The sequence below is a fragment of the Carassius carassius genome, chromosome 7 (genome assembly GCF_963082965.1).
Source record: "Carassius carassius chromosome 7, fCarCar2.1, whole genome shotgun sequence".
In the NCBI taxonomy this organism is placed as follows: Eukaryota; Metazoa; Chordata; class Actinopteri; order Cypriniformes; family Cyprinidae; genus Carassius; species Carassius carassius.
The window spans coordinates 27,215,242-27,229,114 of NC_081761.1; the positions used below are offsets into that span (position 1 = coordinate 27,215,242).

At 37.8% G+C, this 13,873-nt stretch overlaps 1 protein-coding gene and 1 long non-coding RNA gene across 2 annotated transcripts in view; one reads left to right on the forward strand and one right to left on the reverse strand.

Annotated features, from left to right (window-relative positions):
* LOC132143818 (uncharacterized) overlaps positions 1 to 13,873 on the forward strand; it is a 42,116-nt gene that overhangs the window by 15,856 nt on the left and 12,387 nt on the right. The window contains exon 2 of the long non-coding RNA XR_009434285.1: positions 4,566 to 4,663. This is a non-coding gene — a long non-coding RNA (uncharacterized LOC132143818). The remainder of the gene's footprint in view (positions 1 to 4,565; positions 4,664 to 13,873) is intronic.
* Positions 9,509 to 11,074, reverse strand: adra2c (adrenoceptor alpha 2C). Its single transcript, XM_059554372.1, has one exon. It carries the CDS (start codon positions 11,020 to 11,022, stop codon positions 9,724 to 9,726), a length of 1,299 nt encoding a protein of 432 aa, XP_059410355.1. The 5' UTR covers positions 11,023 to 11,074; the 3' UTR covers positions 9,509 to 9,723.

A 13,873-nucleotide genomic window follows, 5' to 3' on the forward strand; every position in this document is an offset into this window, starting at 1 on the left:
ATTTGTACAATCTACGTGATTGATATCTGCAACAACGAGAGCCGCTGACCAAAGTAATTGACGATCAGAGTATCTTTCCTCTGACTCAGACTTTACTTATGGCACATTGGTAAAAAAAAAAGTAACTTTATTTATGACCATGTCTCCACACTGAAAGTGGCTAGGCTGATTTAACACAGAAACCCAAAGAAAAGTGCTTAAGTAAATCAATTGCGGCCATTACCGCTGTATGCCGACCTTGTCATTTGAACTAAGGGATTACGGTTAGCCATTGTTTTATCTGGTTAGGCTGCTGCATTGATTATAGCTACAGAGGCAATGTGCTGAGAGACCAGATAAAAAATATTCCACCATCGCACTGAGAAAGAGAGGCATGTGAAGATACAGTCCAATTTTCTTACTTGTTAGAATCACCTCCTGGTACGATTTTGAAGCAATATGACAGATTCTGAATCTGTCAGTGTTTCATACCATGTATCCTAATGAGGGAGACAGAATTTCAACCAGAGGAGCTATTTTTACACTGATAAAAAATAAAATAAAAAATATGACATTCCCAGTAGTTGTTGTGTTAATTACTACAAAAAATAATTGAGAATCTTCCCTCTTTTAATTTTTTTTTAAGCAGATGTAAAAAGGGACAGTTTTTGGAGGCTTTAAAAGCAGAAATGTGAAGCACTCACATCAGTTTCTATTAAAACTCATTCTATCAGTTATTAAAATTGTCATTTTTATTTTACATTACAGGATTTACAACAGTGTTATGTTGAAAGTTGTTGTTAAATTGGATATGACTTTACACAGAAGTTAAGTAAGCTATTTTATCACACAGAATCATAGATTTGGCTTAAAGCATGTTAATATTTACAAATAAGCCCTATTCACTTTCATTTTGCCTCACTGCAACCAGTTAAAAAAGAGAAGACATAAATCAAAATGTATTTATTTAAGTAGCCCCCTTTAAGTAGCCTCCTAATAAACCTGAAATATTATTTCAAAGCAAAATAGCTGCAATAGTCTACGAGTCCATACAAGTAGTCACCCTTTGCCTGTACATTACAGTTCTCCATTACAGTTCATACAAACATAAATTCAGTCAAGTCAATGTGAAATTATTACCGGTACTGAAAATGTAATGCTACTGGGGTGGGGGGGCATTTATAGGACAAAACTGTGTCGGGCAAGCTTGTGATATTGCCTGGCTTGATAATACTGTAAATCGAAAATCATAAAATGTCTTTTACAATCTTTAAATTACGTTTATTTTCTTTTTCTCTATGGGTTTGTTTTATGTGGAAAAACTTAAGTGAGAACAATGGGAACATAGCTTAAAATCGGGCCAGATATGCAGGATACCTCCTTTGCAGGATGTGTACGTGTGCACCTTCATGGATTTCTGCATTGATATGATCCCTGAGGCAAGACAGGAATAAAACGTCTCAGGTTACGAATGTAACCATGGTTCCCTGAGAGGGAACGAGACACTGCGTCCTCTAGGGGTCGCTTTGGGGAACACCTCGCCGTGACCCGTGTATGAAGCATACTTTGAAAGATGCCAACGTGTTGGCCGGCGACAGCCTCTGACGTCACTACCGGCGAGACTATAAATACGCGCCCGTAGGACCCGTCACTTATCTTCTTCGTGAAGCTTGCTTCCGAAGCATGGCAGGGAGCTAGAGGACGCAGTGTCTCGTTCCCTCTCAGGGAACCATGGTTACATTCGTAACCTGAAACGTTCCCTTTTCAGGGAACTTCGAACTGTGTTCTCTAGGGGTCGCTTTGGGGAACAGTATACCCACACCGCCATGCTGAGGGGAGTACAGGCCAGAATCATGGGCTATGGTCAGACAAATAACGCTCATTGAGGCAACCTCGCGGCGTCACTTTTCTGGCACGCTTCCATGGCAAGTCTAATTTTGCCGTGGCGCAATCCACAACCTCTAACAGCTCCCCATACGCAGGGCAGGAGGATTGAGAAGTCTCAGCCTCAGCTTTTTCGCCACTCTCAGATATCTCCTGCTCTTTCTGGGTAGAACCCAGCAGAGCACTAACTTCAGTATCAGAATGGGTTAATGACCACGCATCTTCCTCCTGAAGTTCACTCTCGTCTGTCGCTGAAGAGTGTGAAAGGAAAAGTCCCCCTCTACACTCCTCAGCGAGATCCACCTGTGATCCCCACGAGCTCATTCTCCTCCGTGCCTCGGCAACGGCGGGTCCTGAGCCGCGGGAACCAGATGGCTGTCCCTCTTTCCTCGAAAAGAGTGACAAATGAGAGCAGAGCTTTTTCACAGAAAAACGCTCGCAGTGCACGCAGATTGCCCCCTCAAGGACATCGCGCGCGTGCTCTTCGCCCAAACATGAGACGCAAAGACTGTGTGTGTCATCAGGTGTCAAATAACGCTGACATGGATGCACACACTGTTTAAACGCCTTGCTAGTGGATGTCATGATAACAATGATAGATCGCTCTTACCGTTTTGGTCGTTTCTCAGATGCACGCTTCAAACAAAACAGTCAATGAAGACGAAGAAGATAAGTGACGGGTCCTATTGGCGCGTATTTATAGTCGCGCCGGTAGTGACGTCAGAGTTGGTGTTTTTCAAAGTATGCTTCAGACACGGGTCACGACGAGGTGTTCCCCAAAGCGACCCCTAGAGGACGCAGTTCGACGTTCCCTTGACGGGGAACTGAAGTGGTAAAACATTCCCTTTATTTTGTAGTTACCAGCTGTGCAATGTCACACTGTTCACAATGCATGCAAATCTTACATTGTCAAGCTGCTTACCCTTAATTTAAAATCTTTAATGATCAGTCCTTTAACCAGAATAGGGTTTTTTGATTCTTTCATCTGCTGTTCTTTGTGTCATTGAGCATGCAGAGAGAGTTTTAGCAATTTAAACTCAAGCAGCATGTTACGAAGCACTAGAAGTTAACACCCACTCTTACTTCTTACACAATCACCGACAGTGATTTTTTTCTCCTGTAGTGTTCGTGAGGCTTTTTCGTGAGAGGTTCTGATCTACACGTTGACAAGTTACACAGAGCAGAGAATACCACGGCTTACTAATGAAGGGGAGAAATTAGCAGGAGAGGAACGATTTCAGATAGGACTCTGTCAGATGTGTTAAGAGAGAGAGAGACTAAGCTTTTCTCAGTTACAAAGACTGCCTCAGTTACAAAGCTTTTTTTTTATGGTTTTAGTGGAAAATTTCAAATGCTGTATTTTTGAAACATTCCGTCCTTCTCTTTTTCAATCAGTTATAAAGCATAACAAATTTGTGAGCAGTTTTGGGTAGGTTATTTTGGAAATGTAATAAGATACACCCTATTTAAAATGTAATAAGTAGTGTAACTATGTCAATTACTTTATTAAAGTAATGTAACTGATTAAACTAGTATTCTATTTTTTTTAATTAATGTTTTCAACTGTTAATCATTTTCAAACATTTAAAGCAGGCAGGGTTAACCTCAAGGTAATACTCAACATTGATTCCTGTCAGATTTTCAAAATACTTAATGGCTTGAATTTAAGATTATTATAATTTAATTTTGAAGCATAGCCACCATAAAATCAGACTTTAGCACCTCTTTTGTACTTTGAGGTCGTTCTGAGGTTAAATATAGATTTTAAATCAAAACAAGGCATAGTTTAATAGCTATGATATTGTTTTTAAGATCAAATCTTTAGAAAACACTGGCATCTTAAAATGCTTTGGGGGAGAAAAAAACTGTAAATCTTAAAAAATAAAGCATAAACAAACATAAAACAGTAACTGAATAATCATGTATCCTGTTCAGTTTCCTAAACTCCTGAAACATTGGTGTCTCATATTTTGAAGCAGTCAATGCAATTTGGGAAATAAATCAGTGTGTGTGTGTGTGTGTGTGTGTGTGTGTGCTCTTGTTTTTGTGACATATCAGGACACAACTCTGTATAATTTACATTAGTAACAATTACATTAGTTACAATAACATTAGTAACTGTAATTGAATTGCACTTTTTTTTCTCAGTAACTGTACCTAACATTTTGCAGTTACATTTATTTTGTAATTAAATTATACACTTCCATGTAACAAGTTATTTCCCAACACTGTTTGTGAGAATGTGTTCATGTATTTAATGTATATATGTATTTAATTGGGGGGGGGGGGGGGGTATGAATATACATTCTTTCAAATGTATCATGACATTTCTCCCAAAAAAATAAGTATTAAATGTCAGTACTTCAGTGGTTCTCTGTCACAGATCTTTAGGTTTTAAAGGGGTCATATGATGTTGCTAAAAAGAACATTATTTTGTGTATTTGGTGTAATGCAATGTGTTTTATGCAGTTAAAGGCTAAAAAACACATATTTTCCACATATGTGGAAACGACTTTCTGAAACGCGTTGTTTTTTTACAAAGCTCATACAGTAGGTTTGAAAAGCGAGGTATACTATGATTGGCCAGCTATCCAGTGCATTTTGATTGGCCGAATACCTCATGCGTGTGACTTTGCAGGAAGTTTGTGTACCTTGAAGCAAAAATGTCAAAGCAAAAATGTCAAAGCAAATTTTCTTAACAGACTCCCCTCCTGCAGAGTTTAATTCCAATTTAGCTAATCAAGTATTCATGTAGAATTGAAAATTCCATCAGGTGTTGAAGCTTAACTCAGGATGGCAGGTGGGATCATCTATGTTTTATATTTCTCACATTGCATATACACTTTCAAATATACTTGTGTACGCAGGGGGCATCAGTTCACACACGCAAGATTCTAGAGCTGTAGGATCATACATCTCTGTGCTAAGCTCTAGATACTGCCATTCCTTTTACAAAGGGTTCCTACATTCTTTTCTGTATAATGCTTTAAGAGAAAATACACTTTTGCACCTGTGGTAAAAAAAAAAAAAAATTATATTAATAATAATAATAATAATAATAATAATAATGTAAGTAGTCTGTTATTATGTCTGCTGAGCCTTTGAGGGTCACATAGTATGAAAACTGTTTCAGATTTTTTTCCCCTTTAATCGCTGATGCTCTGATGTGTTCATGGTAATATCTGGACTGAAAATAGCTTTTTTTAATGAATCATGATGTGTGTGTGTTTATATATATATATATATATATATATATATACTAACAAACTAATAATAAACATGTTACTTGTGCATCAAATTAGCATATTAGACTGCTGAATTTCAGCTTTGCCATCACAGAAAAAAAAATCGATTTAAATATATATATATATATATATATATATATATATATATATATATAAATAAATATATAAAAATTTAAACAACACAAAATAACATTTCAAAATATTATTATACTGTTTTTATTGTACTTGTCATCAAAATAAAATGCAATGCCTTTGTGAGCATAAGCATTCATACTTCACATAAAAAAAATCGTAGACCGGAACCAGAATATTGTATACTGTAGAAGCATGTAACCACCTAGAAACTGAAAAACACTAAGGAATACACAGAACACCTCAGGCAAGAACTCATTTTTTCTTTCTTTTTCTTTTTTTTATGTAAAAAATAAATTTTCTTCAATCTGTTTTGCTCATTATTGATTATAAACTGCTCTCTGAATCAACATATTTATGGTCTGTTGAAATTCAGAGCATATATGAAATTCAGTTGCTGTGTATGGGTTCTTAACAGTCTGTAATGATGGCTCATTTTAGAGAGACTAGTCTTTGAAAATCTCATGCCATGAGTCACAGGATATTTAGGCTTTTGCATTCTTTTTAAATCCCATGAATCAGTCAGGTTTGGTGACAAATCAATTCATCACACTAGTCTCTATAGCAACAACCAGACTAGGTTCACTTGGCTTGGTTTGATTCCCAAGTAAAGTTCTGCAGCTGACATGATGTCATTACCGATTTGATTTCGAAATGGTAATGTGGTGGACAAGTTTATCCAAAACATCATTGCATTCAAGCTATACATTTTTGTCATGCATTCTCTGGAAATCAAACCCATGACCTTGGCATTGCTTATGACAGCTCTACTGTTTGAAAAGCTCAATGTTAATGCTAAATTAATGCTCCTATTGTTTTGTTGACTGAAGTGCTAATTTCTAACTGTTTAATAAAATACCAACATAGGAATTTCTATTATCACACTGTGATTATCAGGCATTTGTGAACATTATTAAGTGCTAAATAGGATCACTACATCACTAAAGCATATTATTGGAAACAGTGAATCGACAGTAGAAGAGAGCGGTCTGTTATTCAGTGAGGTCAAAGAGCCATTCAAGACAAAAGGCCATAAATACTCAAGCATCCTTTACTTAACCTGGCATGAAGATACGTACGTATCTCTGAACTAACAGCAAATTGAACCTTGCAAAATGAGCAGCAATAGACACTGTTAGGGTCGGCTAAGGTTAAGACTTTAGAGATAATGAATAGTAGAAATGGGAGGCTTGCAATATAACCTAAATAATAAACTATAAATAATGACTAGTAAATCATTGATAAAAAAAGATGCAGTCAGGTTTAAAAGAAATAATGTGTCATTTATGTTGTGTAAAAAAGTGTTTGCATCAAGTGTAAATAAATACAATTAGCACCTTGTTTCCACTAAGTGCAAATAGGCAGATGAATTGCTCAGACAAAAGCATCAGCTAGACAAAACCAACACAAGCTAGATTGTTCAATCTCAGATGAAGAAATGCAATACGCCATCAGAGTAGTTTTATTGAATAATGAAAAAGGATGCTACTGAATTCACCACAGAGCAAAATAAAGTCTATATAGAGTTAATCATTTTAGATTCTTTGACATATGGCAGTTCTAATTGACAGGCAAGAAAGCAGAAATGTTTTGAGCTTCATGTACTCATTCCCAGCACAGCCACTGGTAAAAGCAGAATCAAATCATTTACATTGGTCAAAGGCTTCCCCCTCTGAACCTTGTAACAGTAACACAGCACAGAAGGCACAATTATTTATTAACCTCTCCTCTCCTCATCTCTCCTTTCTTTTGATTTTGACAAAACAATCAGAGCCTAGTAGAAGATCAATAGATTAATAATGAATAATGTTCAGAAAAGCCTGAAGATGTGTTGTTCTCTGTCTAAACTAATCTCAGCTACATAACATTAAGCAAAGCTTTTGACACTGAATGCGTTAGTAAGGGTTTGTGGTGGAACATGACATAACGATTTTGAATCAATTACAAGTATTTTCATGAAAGCTTCAGTGTAATGTAATCCGTTCAGTATGATGGTGAAACAAATCACCCAGCATTGGTTAGGGAATCATTTTATCTCCTCCACTTTCAAAAAAAAGAAAAGAAAAAAATCATAAAGAAAAAAATTTAACAATTATAAAATATAAAACTTGACAGTTCTATCACCAAGACGTCCTTCCAGTGGGGTGAATAATGAGTGAATTTTTAAGATTTTGAGTATGTCAAACTCAATTTATTTTCCTCATAGTTCTGGTCCAGGTAGAACCCATCATCCAGCAGGATCAAAAAAAAAAAAGAAAATTCGCGAGGAGACTGCTTCAGTTGCACTACTTATTCTCTGACTGACAGTGAAGTTTCTCAGCCTTTATCTGTCTTGGACTCTGGGGCGAACAATGGTGTTAAATATCTCATGGAATCAGTGTGGGTGAAGACAGATTCCTTGTTCATTTCCCTTTTACAAGAACCTTTGAATGATTTGAAAAGAAACTCAATTTATACTCTTCAGTTCTGAACCAGCTCTCTGAAAATCAGTGTTTTATTTTGCTTTAGAATCGGCTTTAGATTCTCAGTCACACTTTAGAATGGAATTGATTTGTTTACAATCTCAGAATATTGCTATTTTGCTGAAAACACAAACATAATATTTGAAAACCTTTGAACATTAAGATAGGGATGTGGTACATTATGGAGTTAGAAAATAGTTTGAGTATAAACAATTCAAAAGTGCACCCAATGCCACTAAACAGTCATCATCCATAAGGGCTTACGTAACCTAATGTAGATAAAAACAATCCTTACAAGCCCTGTGATCAGAGAAAGTCAGCAGCTGCTCCTGATCTATTTGAATTTTACAAGCAGAGACGATGTGAACTGAAAGCTGTGACCCCAAGAATATATTTATTATGTGTCTATTTGAAAAATCATCTGTATACAATATATAAAATGATATTTTTCTCAATAATGATTTCTGAATTGCCCTGCATGCATTCTCTTGTTTAGGACCACATATTTGACAAAGTTACAGTATCTAAATTTGTCTTTTTCTTACAATTATATTTCTTATGATATCCACTAAATTGAAGATCTGTTCTTTTGTTTTCGGTATTTTCCTCTCTATGGTGGTTAATAGTGTTTAACTATGTGTGCCAGAATGTTGAACTAACAATACTGTGCAGCACTGCGTAATCATTTGAGTCACGTTGAAGCATCAATGTGAACATCATTCCAACTGTTGCAAACAGTCTGGGACAATTACATTCAATTAGTTCAGATTCTCCCTTTATTTTGTTATGTTCTGAGCTGAATGGAGTATTGTACCTGCAAAATGACAAAACCTCAAAACAATATTTAATCACAGTCATTTCTAATTATGATAAGCCCACTTTACAGACATGAAGAGTAAAATATAAAGTCTACACTCGGTTCACAGTAAAAGGCGAATCCAAGAGAAGTACAATCCATTTATTTGTTCATTTTCTGTTTGATCATCAGCTGTGCTTGTAGTGACCTGTCAGTCATTTTGGAGGTATCACAATTATATGGAATAAAAAGGGAGAGAAGCCCAACATCCATAAAGACAGATGTTTCATAATATACAAAAACAACCAAAAAAAAAGTTGTTTTGCTATTAAAAAGTTAAAACAGCCTTATATATATATTATATTTGCATTATATCACTATGGTATTTTGAACAAATGGGATACACTTTACAAGCATAGCCACAAAGCATAAATAGTTCATTATCTGATAAATAAATCCTGTAGATAAATAAATGTATCATTATTTATCATCCTCACCGTAACACCACTTACAGTTTCTCTTAAGTCTAGTCCAGTAAACAACTCTTCTGTATACTTTTTATGGCATGTTAGAGAGCAGCAGTACAGTGATTAATTTCACTGAAGGACAGTTATAACAGTTTGTAATATAGCGCTGATCAGTAAGGGCTTTGCACCCTTAGGATGCAATACCCATGCACATCAGGACAACACTCTTCTTCCATCTGTCATCCGGTGACAACCTTCTCATACTCTCTAACAGGGTCCGTTTTGTATCTCTCCGCTGGAAAGAAACAGCACACATTTTGGTAATTCACTTCTCTTGTTAGTCTTTTTTTTGTTACCATATAAAAGGAGACTGCCTTTCATGTTACATAGCTCTCTAGTCACAATGACACAAGCCATATGTGCAAACTCATCATAAAAATATCTCTTGATAACTTCAGAGTGCCAGCAGCCATAATAAAGATAAGCCTGTTTCCTCTAATGCAGTGCAGTGCTTCCCAATTCAGGCGTTTTTTTTTAAGCATATTTAGCTTTTGGTACCACCTATGTGACCAGCATCTGTTGTCCTCAGAGGCTCATAAAGAGCATTACACAATGAATTAAGAAAAAATATCAATCTCATTGTTGTGTACAGATTGTCAATGCAAAAAGAGAGGGGCAGTGGTGTTTTTGAAAACGTCTTTTCCTTGTCAACCACCTGTTCATGGCACTGGATGCAGCAAACTAGCTGCCAATGTTCTCTAAAAAGACCTCTTCCAGGACTTGCACAGGATCTTCTGAAAAGCTCGCCGGAAGTCCTGGTTGAAGATGGTGTAGATGACGGGATTGAGGGAGCTGTTGCAGTAACCGATCCAGAAGAAAAACTTGAAAAGGGTGTCATGGATGGCACAGGGCTCCCGGCAGATCCCATACAGGCTGTAGCTAAAGAAGAACGGAAACCAGCAGACCACGAACACCCCCATGACCACGGCCAGCACAAAGGTGAACCGCTTCTCTCGTGCCTGGGAAATTTTTTTTCTCGAAATGGTGTTCCTCCTTTTTCTGCGGGAGGAAAACAAGTCCAGGGTCTTGCTGCTGGCTCGGGACTTCCGGCTGGAATGCTTGGAGCTGGAGCTGTTCTTGCGGCTGGGCCGGCGGTCTTTTCTCGAGGGTGCCATCTCGTTTTGCGTCCTTTTGGCCTTCTCATCAGACGAGCTGCTGTCCTCCAGCTCGGCATCTGGGTCATCCTCGGCTGGTTTGCGTTCCCCTGGTGGCGGTGAGGCACAGTGCCCGTTTTCCCGCCTAGAATCCTCACGGCTCAAGCCGTTCTCCAGCTGTGGCGTTCCTGACCCGCCGTCTGGATCACGGTGCTTTTCAGACATATTTCGGGTTCTCTTCTTAGCCACCTGGTAGATTCGGATGTAAACAAGGATCATGATGACACACGGGGCAAAGAACGACCCGATGCTGGAATACAGGATGTACCACGTGTGGTTGTTCAGCTGGCATTGTGGTTCGCTGCTGTCACCCTCGTTATTCCGGTCCATGGAGATGAGCGGTGGGAAGGAGATTACAGCCGCAATCAACCATACCACCACAATCATGCCCTTTACCCTGCGAGGTGTCCTCTTCAAGTTATACTCGACCGCCTGCGTTACAGACCAGTACCTGTCCAGACTTATAGCACACAGGTGAACAATAGAAGATGTGCAGAAAAGAACATCTAGTGCAAGATAAATATCACACCAAACTTTCCCAAAAAACCAGTAGCCCATTAATTCATTGGCCAGAGAGAAAGGGATTATCAGGGTGGCCACCAGAATGTCCGCACTGGCCAGAGACACGAGAAAAAGGTTTTGTGCTGGCTGGAGCGCTCGGCTCGTTAAAACGGCGATAACGACCAGCACATTCCCCACTATTGTAAACAAGATGAGAAAGCTCACCAGCCCCGCGAGCCCTATAATGGTGGCCGGAGAATAGCGACTAGTAGAATTCCCAGAGGATGTTAAACCAATGTCAATGTAAGTGTCCACTTCGCTTGCAAAGCTTAGGTTATGCATATTGATTTAGAAAAGGCTCTGCTGTCCAATAAGTCGTCCACGCGCGTATTCGCGAATACTCTCTCTCTCTCTAATTTCACTATAAGTTATTTGCAGGTTCCTCTATGTTTCTTCTTACCTTGTGTTCTTATTTTAATCCCGTTCGCGTCTTTTTCTTGTCCGCACAATTCCTCTTACGGCTCATTTGGTTGCGTCTTTGAAAAAGAGACCCATCCCGTGGTGAGTTTGAAGTAAGCATCACCTCCTCTTACATCCGTGCGAGCTGCTCGTCCTCTCGCGGGCGTCTCTCTCAGCATCCACCCGAGCGAAACACCGCCGGGACTCAACTATCCACGTGCTGAGAGCATTAAACTGATGGAGCGCCGCCCCGCCCCTGGAGAGAACTACCGACTGCTGAAGTACTCTACTACCGTTCAGCGCCGTTCTCAGTCACAGTGAACATTTTAAATCAGATCAGAGCGAGATTTTATGCATTTTTAAACATTTCTTCTTTACGCGTCAGACAGCAAGAGCGGTAACTTGGGCAAGTATGCGATGGGCATTACATGTCATGTATTCTGAAAGGAAGTACATTTATAGCACTAGGCGTTTTCAAGAATAACGTTTTGAAGATTTGGAAAAGGACAGTGAACTGAAGAAACTATGGTTTACGGCATCTTTGCTCGCTGGGTGTCACTGTTGTAACAATGTGATTGTGGCTTTAAATAATGCGAAAACCTGTCAGTCAATAGGCTTATATAGCTGCTTTCCTCACAATGTTTCTCGAACTTTGCTTTTAAACATTTTATTAGCTTTGAGATTGATTGGACAAGTAGCCAGTAAGTGTTACATTTTAGTCTACTAATCTCAAAACAGATAATCAATAATTTAGGCTAGTTCCCCCCCCCCCCCCCCCCCCCCCAAAGATTTCAGCATATTTTCAACAGGCTGGGTATCAGTCACGATGTGCATATTTCCACCAAATGTGATTTACCTTCCATTTGAATAAATTGTCCTTCATTATTAAGATATAAAATATTGAATTTGCATCTGTTCTCATTTTAATATAGTAGTCTACAAATAATTTTTAAAATAGTGCCATATGGCAGAGGCTGCTAAAATTACTTTAACTCACCTTGATCTGAAAAGATTAACTACAATACAAGTTCATTCAGACTGTAAGGGCATTTTGTCAAGAGAACCAGAATTTTGTTGCTATGGTAAATGGCATTACTGTATATTAATGCAGGTTCATATAATAATTAGGCTATACTGTTTGAATAGGCACAAAATCACATAACAGTGTCATATTTACTTGAGATGTACTAACACATAGGATTTATGGACTTTATGTCAGTTTGGTTTGGTAATGTGTGTTTCCTACATAATATGATGACTGTAAAAAGCAAATTCCATTTCAAACATGTATCTTGATGGAATCAGCTGCCCCATGACATTGGTGCTGCCTCCTCTCTCCAGACTTATAAGTCTCAACATAAAACTCATCTATTCACTCTGTTCTCTAAATAAATTATTTACCTCTCTGCTTCTCTATTGCTCAACTTCTGTTCGTATGACATATGACCACCTTCTTGATGTAATTGGTGTTTATTCATCATATGATTGCGTGTCCCCTTGATGTTTAACTGTAGATCTTTGTTGTCAATACTTGTTTGTCTGAATGTGCCCTCTGACTTTTTTTTTTTTTTTTTGCTAATGGTTTGTATTATTTTGTTAAATGTCCTTGGGTTCTTGACTGTCTGGTGTATTTTGTTTGCCGCTTATATTATTGTGTAACATGTCCTTGGGTTCTTGAAAGATGCTATAAAAATTAAACATATTATTACATGGTTTGCTATTGAATTAACTAATTTTAAAAGCTACAAAAATGAAAAAGAGCATTCTGTGCCTCATTTGTAAATCTCTTTGGTTAAGAGCATCTGCTGAATGAATAAATGCAAATTATAGCATTTACATGAATAACATATTGCCAGTTTGAACTTTTGTACCAATAATATTTAATCCATTTTTTTTATTCTAAATACTAAATCTGATAAAAAAAAATATATGGTTAGTCAGTGGTCGAGATGATTGATGCTCTTCTCTGACCTATCAGAGGTCCCAAGTGAAATGCTGCTCTTGACATTTTATTAATATTTTTTTAACAGTGAAGCAAAGGGACATATTTTTATTTAACATTAGAAAATGAATTATGCTAATGAGGTTAGCATGTGACATATTTGCTCAGCTTGAAGTGAAATTAGTCTACCAATGAAAAAAAAAATAGTTGAACTCATTCATGGCATATGCTGATATTCCAGTGATTGAGTAGTGGTTGTCACATGTCTGCAGTATTAAGTTGCTGGAGCTAAATAACAGACTTTAGATATAATAAGAACCCAGATATGAGATTGCAAAGGTTAATTCATATGTAAACATTGATGACATTAAGTATTGCTTTTAATGTCGACTGAGTGACAGCTGGTATTTAATTTCAAGTGATAAGTCGCAGGATTGGGAAAAGGAAATAACTATCATCTGTTTTTACCGTATAATATATACAGTATAATGTGTTGAGGTTGATTTAGTGATTTTATTTGACCAATTAACAAAAAAGTATCTGATTTTCCTGTCCCTCTTTATATGTTTCAGATCCTGTTTCAAACAGATATAGGTGTTTCACAAGTTCACCCTTACATCTAATCTGAAGGCGAATAGTAGGCATATTTTGGCGTGCTGTCCTGGGGGAGGGGTCTGGGCCCGGAGCATAGCCCGAACCCAAATAACTCCCCCTATCCCTAATTTGGGATAAATAGATTAGAAGTGAGGAGTTGGGGTGGAGGAGGGATGCCGAAAAACTGTCGTGGGACAG